General features: G+C 42.2%; 1 protein-coding gene across 1 annotated transcript in view; it reads right to left on the bottom strand.

Annotated features, from left to right (window-relative positions):
• CRIM1 (cysteine rich transmembrane BMP regulator 1) overlaps positions 1-18,055 on the bottom strand; it is a gene marked incomplete at its 5' end in the record, with an annotated part of 383,203 nt that overhangs the window by 146,866 nt on the left and 218,282 nt on the right. Inside the window, 2 exons of the mRNA XM_019548604.1 lie at positions 7,219-7,416; positions 13,778-13,960. Of these exons, the coding sequence (XP_019404149.1) occupies positions 7,219-7,416; positions 13,778-13,960 (381 nt within the window). The remainder of the gene's footprint in view (positions 1-7,218; positions 7,417-13,777; positions 13,961-18,055) is intronic.

The following is an 18,055-nucleotide window of genomic DNA, read 5'->3' on the forward strand; positions in this document are numbered from 1 at the left end:
TCACTGACCTCAGAGTAGCTGCTCTTAAACAAAACTTTAGAAGCTAACCTGAGCAGAGAATTACAGAACAAGAAATTATCCACACACTGGGTTAGGTTAAGAATGGCCTCAACAGAGTCCCTGGATTATCAGCTCATTACCAGGACTAGTTTTATAACCTGTATATCCCTCAATGGCTTTACTGCTTTGTTTATCCCTTCTGATCACTTTGACCCATCTTTGCCTCCCTCCTTTTCCCTAACCTTTTTATTTCAATTACTTTATTCCTTTTTATCTAGTACCCCTGCTGTCTGTAAGTCTGTTTACGGCATTTAACAAAGCAAGCTATCACCAAAGAAAGCTTATGCTTTTCTGAGTTAGTCTATAAGGTGCCACCTGGCCCTGCCTTCTGCCAAATTTAGGAGTAGAAGGCAGTACTATATTAAATAATGCTTTAAAAAAACCAGAAGAATATTTAAAATTGGTTTAAAAAAATTTCGTATTCACATAACCAAGGATGTACTGTAACTGTAGAATGGTACCCTCTAACTTAGACCTGCTCCAGAAGTTCTTCATTATTACACTCCTTCAAATTAGGCTGTCAGTAACAGATGCCAACTGTTAAGTGTTTAGCATACAGCATATTAGATAAATGGAATGGAAGTCACACATGCAGAAACTGCATTACTGGGATTATTAGTTTTGAAAAAAGGTAATTAAAAGGCTGCATGAATCAAATTTGTGAACAAGGTTATGCTGTCATAAAAAAGATCAAGCTTGATGACTTCTTGATACTACTGAGTAGATAAGAACAAGAATATTCAGATAAAAAAAATCAAGAGGTATATAGAAAAAAACAATAAAGAAGGTATCAGAAAGCACTACCACAGGAGTTTAGGAGTAGACTCATTTAATATCAGGAACAAATAGTAAAGGGTATAAAGTGATAAAGATACTAGGCTTGGTAGTACTATGGGTCCTCTTCTGCAGGCCAATGAGGTCAATAAGAGTTAGTCTATTAACTTCATGGTCAAAGGATCTAAATATAAGGATAACCAAGCTAGCCTAGAAGCAGCATAGCCACATCACTGCATTACTTCACCCAAAGCTAATTACAGAATATGTTAGCCTGGGTGAACCACTAGGCTCCAGTACTTGCAGTATCCAAGCTACCTTATTTAGAGTTAGCTTGGATATCTATGCACAGCAGTACATTTTGGTATGGAGGAATCCTTTATGGGATAAAGGGTAGACACTCTAATTGCTCAGCATGCAAAATACATAAGCATTGGAATAGACCTACTAGATTTTTGCAAAAAACAATTCTTTAATTGCAAGCTTGCGGGCACAAACAATCTCCATCAGGCATCAGAGAAAAGATGGTAAAAGTTCTCCTAGGTAAAAATAAAAGTTCATATTTTATAGGATTTCATAGAGGCGTCAATAGATGGAATACTCCTCTGGGCAGGCATTTCTTAGCTGGTAAGGTGTCTCTGAGTTCTGTTGTGAGGCTCTGTGATGATGCAAATTACCTTGAACAAAGGTAGGAGCAGCATCTCAGGTTTCAGGTGGTCAAAGATGCTTCTTCCTAGTGAAATTATGAAGATTTTATTTTTTTAAAAATTGGCTAAAATTCAGCATCTTCCACGTGTCAGGTATCCAGGTTGTAGACATATTGATCTAGAGGAAAAAGCAATCAGGGCTCACAGTAGAAGTGATACCTTTTATTAGAAAAATTAGATTTTTGCAAAAAAAATTATTTAATTGCAAGCTTTCAGGCACAAACACCCTTCATCAGGCATTGGAGACACCTTACCAGCTAAGAAATGCCTGCCTAGAGGAGTTTTCCACTTATGGACTCCTCTGTGAAATCCTATGAAATATGAAGTTTTATTTTTACCCAGAAGAACTTTTACAATCTTTTCTCTGATGCCTGATGAATGGTGTTTGTGCCTGAAAGCTTGCAATTAAATAAATTATTTTGCAAAAAATCTAGTTGGTCTAATAAAAGATATTACCTCTATTATGAGTCCTGATTGCTTTTTCCTCTGGACCAATATGGCTACAACCTGGATACCTAAGGATTGGACTGAATCTTACAAGGTGGCTTGTAATAATTTATAATGGAAAAAGGATCTGAGAGGGTCAAAAGACAGGCTTTCAAATAGTCAAATATCAAACCATTTAGGACTTCATAGGTTAGAAACATCACTTTAAAATCTCAACTGAAAAGTCATCACCCCTCCATCTGACTATCTCTTGAATACTCCAGCACCAACATTTCCTTTTTAGACATGATGGTCACTATCCAAAATGGTAAAATACAGACCACGATATACAAGAAACCCACAGACCAACATACATATTTGTAGAGAACCATCAATTACCCTAAACACACCAAGAAAGCTGCGATATACAGCCAAGCCCTCAGAAACCGCTTTCACTTGACAAAGACAGTCCTCCAGAGAGACAGCTCATACTTTCGAAAGAGCTACACAGATACCATGTGAAGAACTGCTGCAGTACAGAAAGAAAACCCCCATGAATCACACACCACTGGTTATGACATATCACACCCCACCCCTCGAACCTATACAGAAAATCCTCAAACAATTGCAACCCATACTAGAGAAAGACCCAATTCTTAAAGAGAGCTTCCCAGAACCACCCATCCTAGCCTTAAAACAAGCACCCAACCTAGCTAACCTTATCACCAGAAACAAACTTCCTATGGCCCCAAGCACATCAAATGGATCTACAACAAGAAATATAAAACATCTCCACCACCAATAACTACATCCCACAACAGAACCGTCAGCATACCTGGATCTTACAGCTCTACCTCCAGAAACGTAATGTATCTCATCCAATGAACAAAATGCCTGATGGAAAATACGTAGGAGGCACCAAACAACAACCGTGGACCAGAATGAATGTGCACCAGAAATCTATAGGAGACAAGAATACCCGATTACCTGTGGGGGCACATTTCTTACAAGAAAACCACTCTCTCTCCAATCTCTCAGTTCTAATCCTCAAAGGGAATTTACAAAACACCTTTCAGAGATAAGTCTATGAACTTCACTTCATCAACCTCCTGGATACAAAATATGTGAACTAAATATAGCCATTGGATTTATAACCTGCCTAACATCCAACTCCCCAGGTACTGCTCCACTATTTACCAGCTACATTCATTCCCTCTCTCCCCCACCAGCCTGTCTCTCGCCCACTGACTCTTCAGTGCATGTCTTCACTGACTGGCTTTCTTGCATACATACCATCCTTTGGGTTCTTTACCATTCATTCCATCAAGGAAGAGCACACATCAACTGGAGACGCTTCCTCAGCCTGATGAAGGGTATTTATACCGGAAAGCTCGCAAAGAATTTTTTCAGCTATCTGAGTTGGTCTAATAAAAGATATCAGATTTACCCAAAGAACCCTGTCTAACTGAAAAGTCAGCATGCAGATCATGGAGCACAGGTATTAAGTGTTCACAGCAAGATACTGACTCAGCAAGTGAACTGACTCCACGCCAGCACATGTAAACAATGGTGTACTGAACATGAAACCTCTAAAAATGTATATATTCCAATAATAACATTAATACCATGGCACAATTTAGGCCTGGGAAAATACATATGAAAGGACTCAGCATATGTAGACTGCAGCTAAATGTTGTATGCCTCACTAAAATGATATTTATTCATGAATGAAAATGTAGATTTCCTATCTTCACATAAGTATCTGCAGAGTATTGGACACACGGTCCATTCCTTCTAGCTATGAAGACTGCCCTTTTCACTGACTTTATAGAAGATAAATGGCAGCCTAACCATTAACAAGACCCAAGAGATTTTTGAAACAAGAGTTCCACCCATGAGCTAGAGACACGTGAACCAGAAGGAATATCCTGGGACTGCTAAATGAGTAAAGTCTACTCCTGTGGTACTCAGCAAGCCACACACTGTTCAGAAAAAAAAAAGTTTCCTTTAGTGAGACATCAACACAAGGCAACTGCAACAAGTTCTACTTGAGGTAAATTTAAACCCTTCAATAAATTTGAGTATGTTGTGATGAGTATGGACTGTTACTTAAGAGCATGAAAGAGGTAAAACTGAAACCACAACTCAAAAGGCCTGGTAGAACTCACACATGGCATTAATAGATGACTAGTAATAGCAGAAGAGTTGTGTGTGTTCAAAAGCTCCTGTTCTCAATAGAAGCCACTGAACTTTTTGAGAACGTTCTTGTCAAGTATTTCAGCAATTCAGAAGTCAGTGTAACAACCTGAGAAGACTGAAAGTGTCTTCTTGGCATGCTGAGGAGCAGTGTAGTGATAGTCAAACCAGCTTTCAACAAAGCACCAGAAGCAGTCTACCTTGGTAGCATGGCATGACACACCAGGAAATTTGTTTGGCACATGATTGGGTTGATTCAGAAAGACCTGGAGACGTCTACACTGTTGATGGCACAAGGGATTTCACACTGGATTAGGTTGATGTAGAGGAACCAAAGGGGGGAGGGGGAGCAATCACCAATAACTTAATATTGAGAAGAACATGTGAGCCAAGCCTGTCAGAATATTAACAGTTAAAAAGGAAATGAGGGATAGAAGAGGCCATTCATCCCCTTTTGTATCCTTTGAATACTCCACAAGGGGAAAGAGACAGACAAGTGACTACAATAGACACTGCTCTTCATAATATTCCACAGTTCAATGCCAGTAAGTACTAATTTGACAGTAGGTGCAGAGGCCACCTGAAGGGGGCAAAATTTTGGAACCCATTATCATTCCCATCAGCCATACAGTTCTTGCTTTCTTATACCCTGTAACATGACCTGGCCCCCAGGGGCAATTGTCAGGTCCCTTGGTAGACATGCAGCTCCTGCCCCACTCCAGCTCCCTGGGTACTCTCACTTTTCCCTAGCCTGTCACACGTTGACAGTGAATTAGTTGATCTGTGAAGAGGAAGGCTGCCCTAGGGTCCCTGAGTGAGCTGTTGTCTGTCCTTTGGCTAGCCCAATCCTGCCCCTCGAGCACTAAGTGAGCCCTCTTAGCCCGTCTCTGCCCCCTAGACACCTGTTGCCTTGGGGCTGTTCTTGGCTTCCTTCTGCCTCTACAGCTATGCCCGTGCCTTGCAGATATTACTGGTTAATCACTCATGTCAGGCCTCCTTAGGCCTCTCCACCTTTGTTGGGGTCTCAGCCTTCCCAGCCACTAGCCTTCCCTTCCCATTAGCTGGGCCTGTCAGTCTAAGCCCACTGTACCAGTGATAAATTCCAGCCCATCTTGCCCTCTTGGGCCCATTTCTATCAGCTCTCCTAGTGCAAGCTTTAACCTTCTAGACTTTTACCTGACTTTTGCTTGAGCCTGGCCCCTGGAAGGGCTCGAAACTGCATGTTTTACAGTTGAGCACTTTGGGCCTTGAACACCAAAGTTGCCTCCTCATTACCCTGTCTAGACATATCTAGTCCACTAGCATAATAAATAGAACAAAACATAAGCCCACTGGCTGCAACTAAAGCTATCTCCGCACTGGATCCAAACAAACACCAGCTCTCTGGCTGTACAAAACTCTCCCTCCACCACTGTGTCATACTTCCCTGTAAGCTCTAAGTGCCTTGCTTGCAGTTCCCAGGGCAGCTCAGGTCACTCCTCTGCAGTCATCCTGTTCAGATGCTCTTCCCCCTGCTGCCTGCAGGGTCAGATTGCCTGCTCTGATCCAGGCCCTGGGCTTATATGCTTCCTAAACTGTACCCCTTCCAGCCAGGTGGCTCCCCAGCCACCCACAGCTCATTCTGCTGCAGCTTTCTCTTAAAATAATAGGAGCTCTCTGGCTACCTATTGCACTCCTCCACAAAATTCACAAGACAAGGATACTGCTTATTCACAAACACAAATAAGAAATACCACTTCCAATTGACTGTCATGGTTTGGAGTTTTACCCAATTACACACTGAATAATCTGCTTATAAAATCCATACACTCTAAAAATATACTCCTAACATCTTATTGTTCATGCAGTGCAACTATGATGTAAAACTGCAACCCTGACAATACAGACATCTTCCATTTTCTACTTTTGGCAAATGAGTTTATGTTTCTACTGTTGCCTCAGTGCCTTCTGATTATAAAAGCATTGTTACATCTGTCATAGTGCTAATTTAAAAACTCAGCCAATTATGTAAAATGTATGTGTTAAATTTCTGTATTTCTATAAGAAAATTAAAAATAGCAGTTCCAGCTGGAAAACAATGCAGCTTACTATTTCAGCTAGAGTATAAATCTATATTAAAAATGATTTGAGAACTCAACAGATAAAATTTCTTTGATGAAACTTCTTCCTAGTGTGATAATGAACTATTTTTAATTTCACTTTTAAACTGAATATAAGGTTATTAATTTTATAATTGATAGAACAGATAAAAACTTCTAGTTTTGTTATAAAATATTGCTCTGCTTCCTCAGGCTCCATAACATATTAGAAGTGGAAGCATTTGGTTTCTTTTCCTTTCCTTTTACTGAGGAGATGTTAATTAGGAGAAGGCTTAGCAGCTCCAAGTGTTGGATCGGCAAAGAGCATTCCTTTGGTCAATATGAATCTCATCTACCGCCCCGCACAGTGCCAGGCTGAGCAGAGACACAAAGTTCCACAAAGCCACAAACAGAGGGGAAAATCCAAATCTACCAGATGGCAAAAAGCTAATTATAGACATATCAAGCTCATGTTTAAGGTTAGCCCTTGACTTGTTTAATAAAACCTGCATATTATTGAACCTCTGAGGTCTAACCAGTTCTTTCTTATGCTGTTGCAAATATTGGTCCCAATTCAGGCATACAAGAGTGTCCTAGGGAAATATACAAGGGTGACTGTTTAAAAAGTTTCTTTTTGTTACTTAGGGACTGATTCATAACTAGTTGGTTCAAATTAAACACTTCCTTTGACATTAATGAGATCTGTATTAATCCCTTGGTAAATTCAACTACCTAAGTGAAAGAGGCAAAGCAGTCTAAAGTGAGGAACCCCAGTTTAGCATACAATTTTTATTAATGAATATATTTTCATAAACATACATTCACAGCAGTGAAACCAGAAACATACATTCACAGCAGTGAAACCAGGTCAACAACATGTACATAACATCTCAAACTATCGAATCTCATTTAAACAACCAATACAAATTTTAGCTAACATACTGGAATAAATAGCATTAGAAATATACAGGTCTTACCTTCACACACTGGGCAGCATTCCCCAGGCACTTTAACAGGATTCAAGCAGCTCTGACCACAAGCTGTTGCCACACAGTGAGGGTCCCCATTGATGCACTGGCAGAATGTACAATCATCTTCTCTCCAGCGATCTCCATGTGCTTGAATCTGTCCATTGGCATAGCAGCCAGCAGGGTTACTAACTGGATAAACTGGATCTAAAATAAGATAAATTACAGTAAGAGGAAATGTCATTTTCTTGTTATTTATAGAAGTTATTGATGAATATCACCAATTAATGATGATCTTTTAAGGTAGACAAAAAGCAACAGGAAATTAAAACACCATCAAATGCACCATCTAATGTGAAGAGCTTCACATTATAATCATACAGTCCTGATACTGCATGGCTAATAAGTCAAAAAAGCCAAAGTTTGATGTTGATGTGTGAGGTCAGAAACATTAATTCACCCATGCTGACTATTCTGCATGTTTTATGATGTACATTTTTCAATTCCATGTTAAATATACAATTTTAATAAACAAAGGTGGAAGAGAAAATATTACGTATACTTGGCTAACTTAGTAGAGATACTGGAACCTGAACATATAGTTTTTCTAGTTACATACTTTAGTAGTCCATACTTAATATTGCATGAAAATATTTTTTCCATTTACTTTTGGGGGTATTTTAAAAGAAAGTAAAGAAAAAAGAAGAAAACACAGTGATGTCTCTCAATGAGCTATTGGTACAGTACTTGTTAATATTACAGCCAGTCATTGGTGAGAACCAAGACACCGTATCTTTTTTATTATTTGCATTCAGGCTGAGGCCTTCCTCCTTTCAAGTGTTGATATTGCCACATAGATTTATGCTTTTGTTATTTTTAGACATTCTGCATAGTAAAGCCACTTGAACATTTAATTATAGAAAACAGCACCTTGATTAGGAAGGGTGTTCATGACAGGAATCAAATTAATTAAAGATGCATGTAAGTTGACAGTACTGCATTGTAATGTGCTACTTTAAAGCTATAACACTTTACACGGGTGGGGCCATAGTTATTTCAAAGACCATTTTTATTCCACACAATACTGTTACAGGTCAGATATAACAGGCCAAAAAGTTGCATGAGTTCTAATCTAGGCAATTTTTTTTCATATTAGCTATCAAAAACATTTAAAGGCATAAATTAAAAAATGAAGAGTAATTCTAGTATCACTTCAAAACAAACAATAACTAAACTAGCATTACATAAGAGACCTACTTAATAATTAACAATGGAAACAAATAAGAGAAGCAAACTCCAAAAATATGCAGACACACTTTCCTATATCCTCAGGTCAAATTCAAGCTCAGTTATGTTTTGAGCACTTGTAAAGAAAATAATTCTGTCTCCAGGAAGAAGAGAGGAAAAACAGAGACAGACCATTAACGAGACAGCTGGGATATTTCAGAAAGTTCCATCATGCACCCTTGAAAAAAATGCCAACAGGTACATCTGGAAAACTTATGCTGCCTTTCCCTTGGGAGCCCTGCACTGGCCACGCACCCGCTGCCCACCCAGCAGCAGTGAGGGAGGTGAGTTGTGCCTCCTGCTGGCGGGCGGGAAGGGGATGCACGGCTGATGTGGGGCTCTCAGGGCAAAGGCATCAGAGTGGAGAGTCTCGAGCCCACAGAGGCCAGGATGCATCTGCCCTCACCCTGCTCAGCTCTGCCCCACTTAAAAGCATCCCTGTGTTTAAAAATGGTGGCAGCAGCACTTGAAATAGAGCTCAAGCTTTGACAAGTTTTGGCTTAAGCACCCCCACCACCATTTTTAAGTGCCGGGATGCTGATACATGCGATGCCAGAGGCTGCTGGATTGTGAAAAAAAAAAGTTTATTTATGTCGGTACATTTTGAAATACTGACAAACTTTTTTTAAAATTTTGGTGTGCTCCAGTAGCCTCTGGTGTCGCATGTAACCAAATTGGTTATTGGGTCAGTATTGGCCGATATGGCTGGTTAATATAACTGGTTATCAGTATCGGCCAAGAAAATCTTTACTGGTGCACCCCTAAATATTTTATAACTATACCAAAACTTAACCATTTGGACTGAAATTGTATGCCTCTAGCTTCTTCCACAGGTTCCTTCTAAATTTTCAGTAAAACTAGTTAATAATTTTCTAAACTCTTGTTAAGGAAGATCAAGTAATTTTGCTAACGTTAAAAAGAAATTTGATATGTAAGAAGTTTTTGGTTCTTAACATCACAATATCAATTTTCTTTAAATTTTGTTTTTGCTTGCAATTATTTGTCTTGTTCCAAACCAAATCAGGATAGATTTACCAGAAAATGAAAGTCAGGTATCTTATCACTAAACTCTGTTGACCATTATGTGAGATGACAAGGATCACACCAAGAAGCCTTCCAAGCTCACATCCCATATAATATCCATTTAAAATGTAGACCCTTCACCTAGATCAGTGATCTCCAACCTTTCTAAGTTGGAAATCACTTTTGGACTTTAAAAAGAACCCAAGATCTACCCTGTGCCCTAGCTGCTACTGCAGGGAAATCTAGGTGGAGAGAGGGGAGATCAAGGCAGAGGGTGAAAAAATTATTTGGGGGCACACCCCCCAGCAGATAAGTCTGTGGGGTGAGTGGGGGGAAGTGAGAAGGCTGTGGGGTAGGGCAAGGCAAATCAGTGCCCCAGCCCTAGCCCCACACTGTCTCTCCCCTCTGGGAGGGAGAGAGTAAAGGCTGGAGCAGGGGGCAGGCCTTAAACAGCTGGGGCGGGGTGAGGTGGAGCCCTGAGTAGATCGTCTAGGGGCGGGGGGCACATGCCCCCAGAATTGCATGGGGTTGGACAGGGTGGGGCAGGCTGCAGGGGGTGGGGCAGGCTGCAGCTGCCAGCTGGGGCTGGGCTGTACCTAGTGGAGGATGCAGCAGTGCTGCCACCACCCGAAAATTTGCTGTAGCCCCCCAGAACCCTCCCAGTGACACTGCCACCGGGCCCAATCTCGGTGTGACCACAGCCTCTGCCGTGATCAGCCTGGTGCTCCCTCACAGCCCTAGCCCATCAGCCTGCCCTCCCCCTGCACAGATCCAGGGCACATGGCCCCTGTGCCCTCAGAGGGTGGGGAAGGGCTGGGGCTGGAGCTGGGAATGAGTACTGGGCTGATCACAGCAAAGGCTGCAGCTGTCCTGAGACTGGGCCTGGTAGAGGCATTATAGCCCCACTCCCAGCGCTGCCACCCAGCCCAAGTGGAGCGCAGCCACATCCTCTGCCAGGAACAGCCCAGGCCCAGCCAACAACTGCAGCCCACGCTGCCTCACCTTGCCCCGTGCAATTCCAGGTGCATGCACCCCCTGTGCCTTCCCAAGGTTAGTGCTCCCCCTCAAGCCCCCTGAATGAGCTACTTGGGGCTCTGTCCTACCCTGCCCCTGTTGCCCAGCCCTTGCTCCAGCCCATGTCCCTCCCTGACCCCTGCTGCAGCCATCCGTGCTGCTCTGTGTTTGAGGGGGGGGACACACATCCCCCGATCTCCACGCATCGGAGGCAACTCCCACTGTGGGCTGGGCTTTGCACCCAGAGCCTTGCTACAGCTGGCTGGGGAATTACATCACTCACCTAGCTGCTTCTGCACTTGGTCCCTCACTGTGGAGCCTCAGTCTGGCCCCTGTCCCTTCCCTTCCCCACCAACTGACCTGCTGGGCTGGCAGGGGGGGGGATGCGCAGGCATGCACTCAGCCCCCCCACCCCAGACCAACTACAAGAGGCGCCAGGATCGACCTATTGATCCCAATCAACTGGTTGGTGACTGACCTAGATAAATACAGAGGCTGCTCCTTCAGTGGCAAGTCACCCTGCACTGAACGTTCTCCCCCGCACCATCCCTGCCCCTGCACTACATGGTTTCCTCTGAGCTCCCCCTTCTTACCATGCGCTATCCCTTTCACCCCATGCTCCCCCTGGGCCAGACCTCATGATCTTCCTCACCCCAAACCATGAAATCTCTTCTCTCCTCCCTTCACTGTGCCAACACTACCTGGCCAGGGCTGAAGACAGACCTGGGGCCAAAGCCAGAGCAGCTACCTGCCCTGGGTATACTTGAATTGAAGATGAGGTTTATTTTTCTCCATGATGAATGGGCGGGGAGAAGGGGGCAGAGATATCGTCTTGGATTCTTTTGAGAACCCCTGTAAGAGTGGTAGGTACGTTTAATATTTTAAAAAGAACAAGAATTCCTAAACTACACCATGCAAATAATCAGGAAAACATAAGCAAAGAAAGACAAGTTACTGTCCAAGAAAGAAAATATTTAACAAAACATGAAGAAGTCCGTCCTCTGGATAGATGAAACAGGAAAAAAAAAAAAAAAAAGGAGAGAGAAGAAAAAATAAACAATGACGAAACTTGTGGGTAAATCACTGGATTTGTGTATTCCTAGTTTTCTCCTAAACATGTATTTTGGAAGCCCAAGAACACACACACACACATATACATGTGTGTATACATATAATGCAAATACTCATGTACATATTTGATGCAAATTAGTTGGACAAATAATATGATATATGATATATATATCATCTAGATAGAATTTGACTTAGAATGAAGAGGTTTATGTCATATTTTCTTACTTTTTTATGCTGAAGCAGGAAAATTATACTACCTTACAGGAAACCCATACTTGGATTTCACCTGAAAGACCACAGTTGAGTAAAAAAAGACTGACCATACAAACTGAGAAGTATTTTGCTTGATAATTTAACAAAAATCTATAAAACAGACTTCCCCAATGAAGATATTTGGGAAGCCATACTAAAAAGCAGGTATCCGACAGGAGGCCATAGCATCATGGCTGACATATCAAGCCAATGCCTAATAGCTAATCAGCCAAGAAAAAATTAAATAGCAGCTGAGACCAACCTAGACCTAAAGGAAACTGTTCTGTTGGACAACTGTCAAATCATTATCCACTGTATCCTGTCTACCAAGAACTATGACAAGAGACTTCCACTTCTATTCTCATACATCTCAGACATGACCTCCCAAGATATGGGGGGGAATGAAAACAAATATGCTTGACAGTCCTATTCCTAGAGTCTCAGATGAGGAAGAGAAAAGGCTAATTTTTAAAAACAGCTCCAACAATATGTGACAATTTGCCAGAACAATTTCCTGACAAATTTTACTTTACCAAGTTTTCAGGAAATAATAGAGACAAGGGGCCAAGTTCTCTGGTGCTGTGTTTTTCCTGAAAAGAATTTTCCCTGAGTATGTGTCATTTAGTACTCACAGTACTCAGTACTATGTGTATCAGTGCACAATACACAATGCTCAGATAGAGAGGTTACCATAACATTAACAAAATATGTTAATTCTACTTCCATATATATTTATACTTATTGGCCTAAAACACAGATAGTCACCAGCGAAGCAAAAAAACAAGTGATCTAAAGGAATTATTCATTTGAGTAAGAAATGCATGCTCAGGTAACTATGGGATGTAGGATTGGGACCACAGTAAACTTGTGTCACAATAAGCTAAATATTTCTGAGTAACAGTAGCAGTAACATTTTCTTTTTCTAGCTCCTTTGGAGGATTTCAGTGCACTTCAGAATCTTTACTAAATTTTCCTCATACCACTACTGTGAGGAAGAAAACATAACAATGATTTTTTAAAAGTGAAGAAGTTCAATTAGAAAAGATGATATTTAAGGGACTTGTCCAGTATATCACATGAGAATTTCTCAGCAGATTGGAGATTAGAATCCAAGTCTCTTGATTTTTAGTCGCATACATGCATATTAATTTATTAACAAACAAAAACAGCAATGGCTTTAGTCTAGGGTTGCCAAACTGGCCCCAATCCTTGGGGCAGATTTGGACTGATAGGTTCTCTGTGAGCTGGAACTAGATGTGGTTGTGGGGCAAGCAGCAATAGTGGGGGTCATTTCAGCCACTGCTCACCCCTCACTGCTGACATGTATGTCCAATAGGGTTCCATGCCCCACTTGCTCCAACCCCTCTACAAGCTCCATAGGCTATACAACATGGTTCTATGGACCAGTTCTGGCCCATGGACCATAAGCTTGACATCCCTAAGGACCTTAGCAAAACCAAATCAGTATACTGAACTCAGACCTAGTGACCGACTAAACATCAAATAGTGAAGCTGGACAACTCAGGAGCCATCAGGTCAATACCTCCAAAAATGTAAGGCTAAAGATACATAGTTGGAATAACCCTCCTTAGCCAGCACTTCAAGCTCTCTTTCCTGCAAACTGAACCCATTCATTTCAGTTTTGCACATCATGTAAGGGGGGAAAGGAGAAGGCAGCTCCAGCCACTGGGTATGGAAGCTATCCTTGTAAACCAGGGTTTTCTAGCAAAGATGCATCATATGTTTCCTGATACAACTAAGAAGTCATTGTGACACCTTCTGTAAAATCCCCTTTTTCAACCTAAGCCCAAGATGATGGAGACTTCCAGAGAAACAAAAACAATACTGACTCAGATCTCCACACCACTTAAAAGCAAAAAAAAAGAGTAGCTATAATAAGTGAATGTGATTGAGAAATTACCTTCACAGACTGGACAGCATTCTCCTTCTGGCACATAATATCTGTCACAGTGCAGCTCGCCACACTGGGCTGAGAAACAAATGGATACGCCACCCTGACATCGACAAAAACGACAAGCATCCATTCGAAACATGTCTCCATCGTAGTATTCCACACCATTAAATATGCAAGTTGGTTTGACTTCTGAAAGAAGCAGACAGAAAAACAAAACAAAACACATTTTGTGCTTTTAAATAATTCAAAATGTTAGTCACATACAAATTCTTAGTTATATCCGCCCCCAGTAATAAACCCAAAACAATCCATCAGAGAAGGGGTGTGCACCTGTTTGCCAGCACGAGGGCGTGCCCTCATTGACAAAGAGGGAGATAATAAGGCCTATGGACTCAGTCTACTCCACCCTGACCTTCCTGCTCTGAGTGTCAGGGTTGGTGGGTAGAGATTAAAATAAGAAAAATTAGGTCAGTATGGGGCTGACAGAACTCAAACAGATTTCTTCACAGTAAGGGTGGCAAAAAAACTGGAATGGACTTCCAAGGGAGGTGGTGCTCTCCCTTACCTTGGGGGTCTTTAAGAGAAGGCTTGATAGGCATCTGGCTGGGGTCATCTAACCCCAGCACTCTTTCCTGCCTAGGCAGGGGGTCAGACTTGATGATCTGTTGAGCTCCCTTCTGATCCTAGCATCTATGAATCAAGTTTTACCAGTTGAGAGAAGCCTGGAGACAAGCTGAGTTTGAAGGACGGACCTTGGATGAGTCTTACAAGAAGAGACAGCTGATATAGAGATGCTAGGTCCTGCCAAGAATTGAAATAGATGGCCCTCTTCTTCAGTTCACTATGTTTGGAACTTTGATAATGTGACAGAGGGTAATGCTGCTGGAAGGCTAAGTCATTACAATACTGAGACATGCTGTAGGTAGTCGATGACCACTAAGAGAAACTGAGGCAGGGCAAGTTTTGCCATCATGGTCATGAATGGGTGTTGCAGATATGGACCCTGCCACATGCTAGTCAGTAATTATAATGAACAAAAATTAAAAATGTGAATTCTATATCAAATTATACATGCATAGGCTGACGATAAGGAAATCCTGGACATCTGGGATACTGCCCCCTCCCCCCACACCCAGCCTGCCCCCAAGTCAGTGGCACTGCTTCAGGCAGAAGCAGGGGTGGGTAGGCAGGCGGCAGTGTGCTGTCCCACATTGCACTGCTCCACCTCCCTGGCAGACTGTACCTCGCAATCCTGCATTTCTGGGATGCTCATTTTAATTCTCAGCAGCTAGCTAGGACCAGCTTCTGAAACCTGGGATTGTCCAGGTTAAACCGGGGGACATATGGTCACCCTATACATACATATATATTTTTTTTAATAGGAAAAAAATTACAATAAAATAACAGCCAGTCAAAGCTTCTGAAATGTTAACAATTTTTTTAAAATAACCACTTGAATTCCAATTACCCAAACACAAAATAAACCAGAAATGCTACCTCACTTAGCTTTGCCCCCAACAAAATCCCCAATACATCCCACCCCACTATTAGCCATAATACAATTCTTTATAAAAAAGAAGAGTGAACTTCAAGGTTAAAAATACCATGCTATTAGTGACAGAAAGGGATATAAGGACAGTGGTGAGCTTTGCAGTTTTCTAAAGCATGGTCTTTTAAATGTAGAGAATATTCAAGGGCCTGTTTCTTCATTAGAAAGTCAGTCAAATTCTAGTCAGGGAGTGTTCTCAGGGTAATTCAGGTACATTTCTATCAATAAGATTCTACATTGCTATAACTCAAATGTTGACTGTGAAATTAAATTTACTTATTACTTCTCCAATGGCATTAATTAGCTCTTTCTAACCTTGGCTGATTACAAGCTAGTAAAACCTAAAAATCAAAACACATAATCCATGGCTTTTTCTATTTTAGATAACATTTAGGGATTTCTAAAATTTCTTAGTAGCAAACTTCCTTTCCGTACGAAGCTTGGGCACAACTGGATACTCAACACTACAGCAGCCTAAAGTTTCAGTTGAATGGATATTTTAAAGTCAGAAACATTTTTAAAAAACCTCACAATTTCTAAGAGATGCCTTTGGACAAATACTGATCTAACATAATATGATTACTGTATGTTTACTACATAATTGGGATAAAGATGGTAGTGATATTCATTTGATATGATCCGATAACTTGTGAATAAAACCATGATCCCTAAGTCTTGCTAATACAATTGTGACAGGAGGGCACGTTTGGGGCCAGGTCTCATGCCAGCCCGGCTCCCTGCCTCTATGGGGCAGTCTGCCCTGTCTCACCTGCCACGACTTTGCTGTTCCCATAAATAGGTGGTAAATGCGGGACGCTGCTTATTATATGCCCTGATGCCAGGGGGCACTATCTGCAGCTCCAAACCTTCCCTACACCACAGCCCATGCCTCTCAGATGGCATCCATGGTGACATTATGCTCCCGGCGCAGAGCCAGACTAAGCTTCGCCCTCACTGTCAGGCCTCTCACACACACATTCACTCCGCCCTCCTCTCACTAGGGCCTCTCACACTCCACCCAGTCTCACAGGGTCTCTTTCTTGCATCAACAACTTGTTCCACGCTGCTCCCTCTAGGAGCAGCTCCCATAGGCCATAGGCTTTATACGGATCATGCCTTGGGTGGCAGACATACAGTCTCTTGGGCCTCTGCTGTGACCCTCACTTAGGTTGTGGCCACCCAAGTTCCTGACCTGGGCCAAACTTGCCCTGGCCCCTCCTGGGGCAGCTTTACATAACCTATATAAACATACACTGGGCCCCCGACCCACGTATTGGGTTCCCCCTTTCTGGGGTTCCACACTTCCCTCAACTTGCTCTTCAGGGGGTTGGCCCCTGTGCTGCCCTTCAGGTTGTGCAACATCTCCTCTGGGCTGTCCTTCAGGATGACTCTCAGCCCTACTCAACCCTCTTCCAGGCCCTTACTACCAACCCCTCTCTGGGGTTGCACTTCTTTGGGGTTCTGGGGTTTCCCTTCCCTGTGAAGGCTCAGGTGGCCATAGACATGCCTGGCCCTGCCTGGGTCTTATACCCTCTTTGGGCTCAGATGGCTGTAGCCATGCCTGGCCCCCTTGTACCTACAGTGTTGTGGAGGCTATGGGTTAAGGCTCCCCGACCTGCCTTTCACTGGGATGGTAACTGGCCTGGCATCTCCTGGGGACTCCTGTGCCACCAGGAGCCCCACCAGGCCACCCATCCCCAGTAGGGTGCAGTTTTAGGTCATGCACAGGACCAAAAGCCTCCTAGCCATCCCCATAAGCTCTTGCCCTTACCTACTAGATGTTTCATACAGCCTTGCAGTCAGGTGATGTTTCTGCTTGCCTGCTGGCAGCAGGCTGCTGTGTTTATATAGGCAGCCAGTGTTTTAAAACGGCTGCTGCAATCAAGCACCTGCTGGCTCCTTGACTCAGCCCTTATAGTGGCAGGAACTGCAAGTGCACTGCCACAGAAATAAAAATATCACCTCAATTACCATGTTATATAAGACAGTTACAGTAAAACTTCATGAGAATTTTAAGGTTAAAAAAATTACGACTGCTGCATGATTTTTTTCACATGCAGTTAACAATTAAGTCTATAGTAAAACACAAAGATCCTCCAGGCAGAAATTGCTACTGCCTTAGTTTCCACTGAAGGAGTATGGCGTTTTAGATCGTCAAACAAGTACATAGCCTTGGGTCATTTGGGATTTCTGACCACTTTTGAGCACACATAGGTAGACACATGCAGACAAAATTTCTTCTATCTACCTCTCTCTAGAAGGATGCATTCCATCTTGTCAAACTTGAATCTAGAAAGTATTAATACCTTCACAGCCTGTTGTCCTGTTAACTCAACATGCATAAAGAATGAACACTCCAACCAGAAACAAATTAAATTAGTGAGAAAATGGCAGCCCATCTCTTCAGTTCTACCAACCATGACTGCATCACCCCATACTTTGCTTGTTACATTGTACCAGCATAACAGGCACAGAAAAAGGTTTAGTCTCAGTCTTCATAGACTTCTATGCAATTGGCTTATATTTTTCCAAATAATGGGTATCTTCAGAGTAATGATGTCCTGCAACCACTAAATTAAATTGTTAAGAAATATATCAGCCTCAAAGGTGAAATTTCTGATAACAGAAGTCAGGGTTTTTGCCAACAATAAGATCTAGCCTATGGATATTATCACAGATTAGATAAAGACTGAAAATCTTATTATTTTCAAAAGAATATAAAATTCACTTCTTAA

The sequence above is a fragment of the Crocodylus porosus genome, unplaced genomic scaffold (genome assembly GCF_001723895.1).
Source record: "Crocodylus porosus isolate Cpor-Errol unplaced genomic scaffold, CroPor_comp1, whole genome shotgun sequence".
NCBI classification, from domain to species: domain Eukaryota; kingdom Metazoa; phylum Chordata; order Crocodylia; family Crocodylidae; genus Crocodylus; species Crocodylus porosus.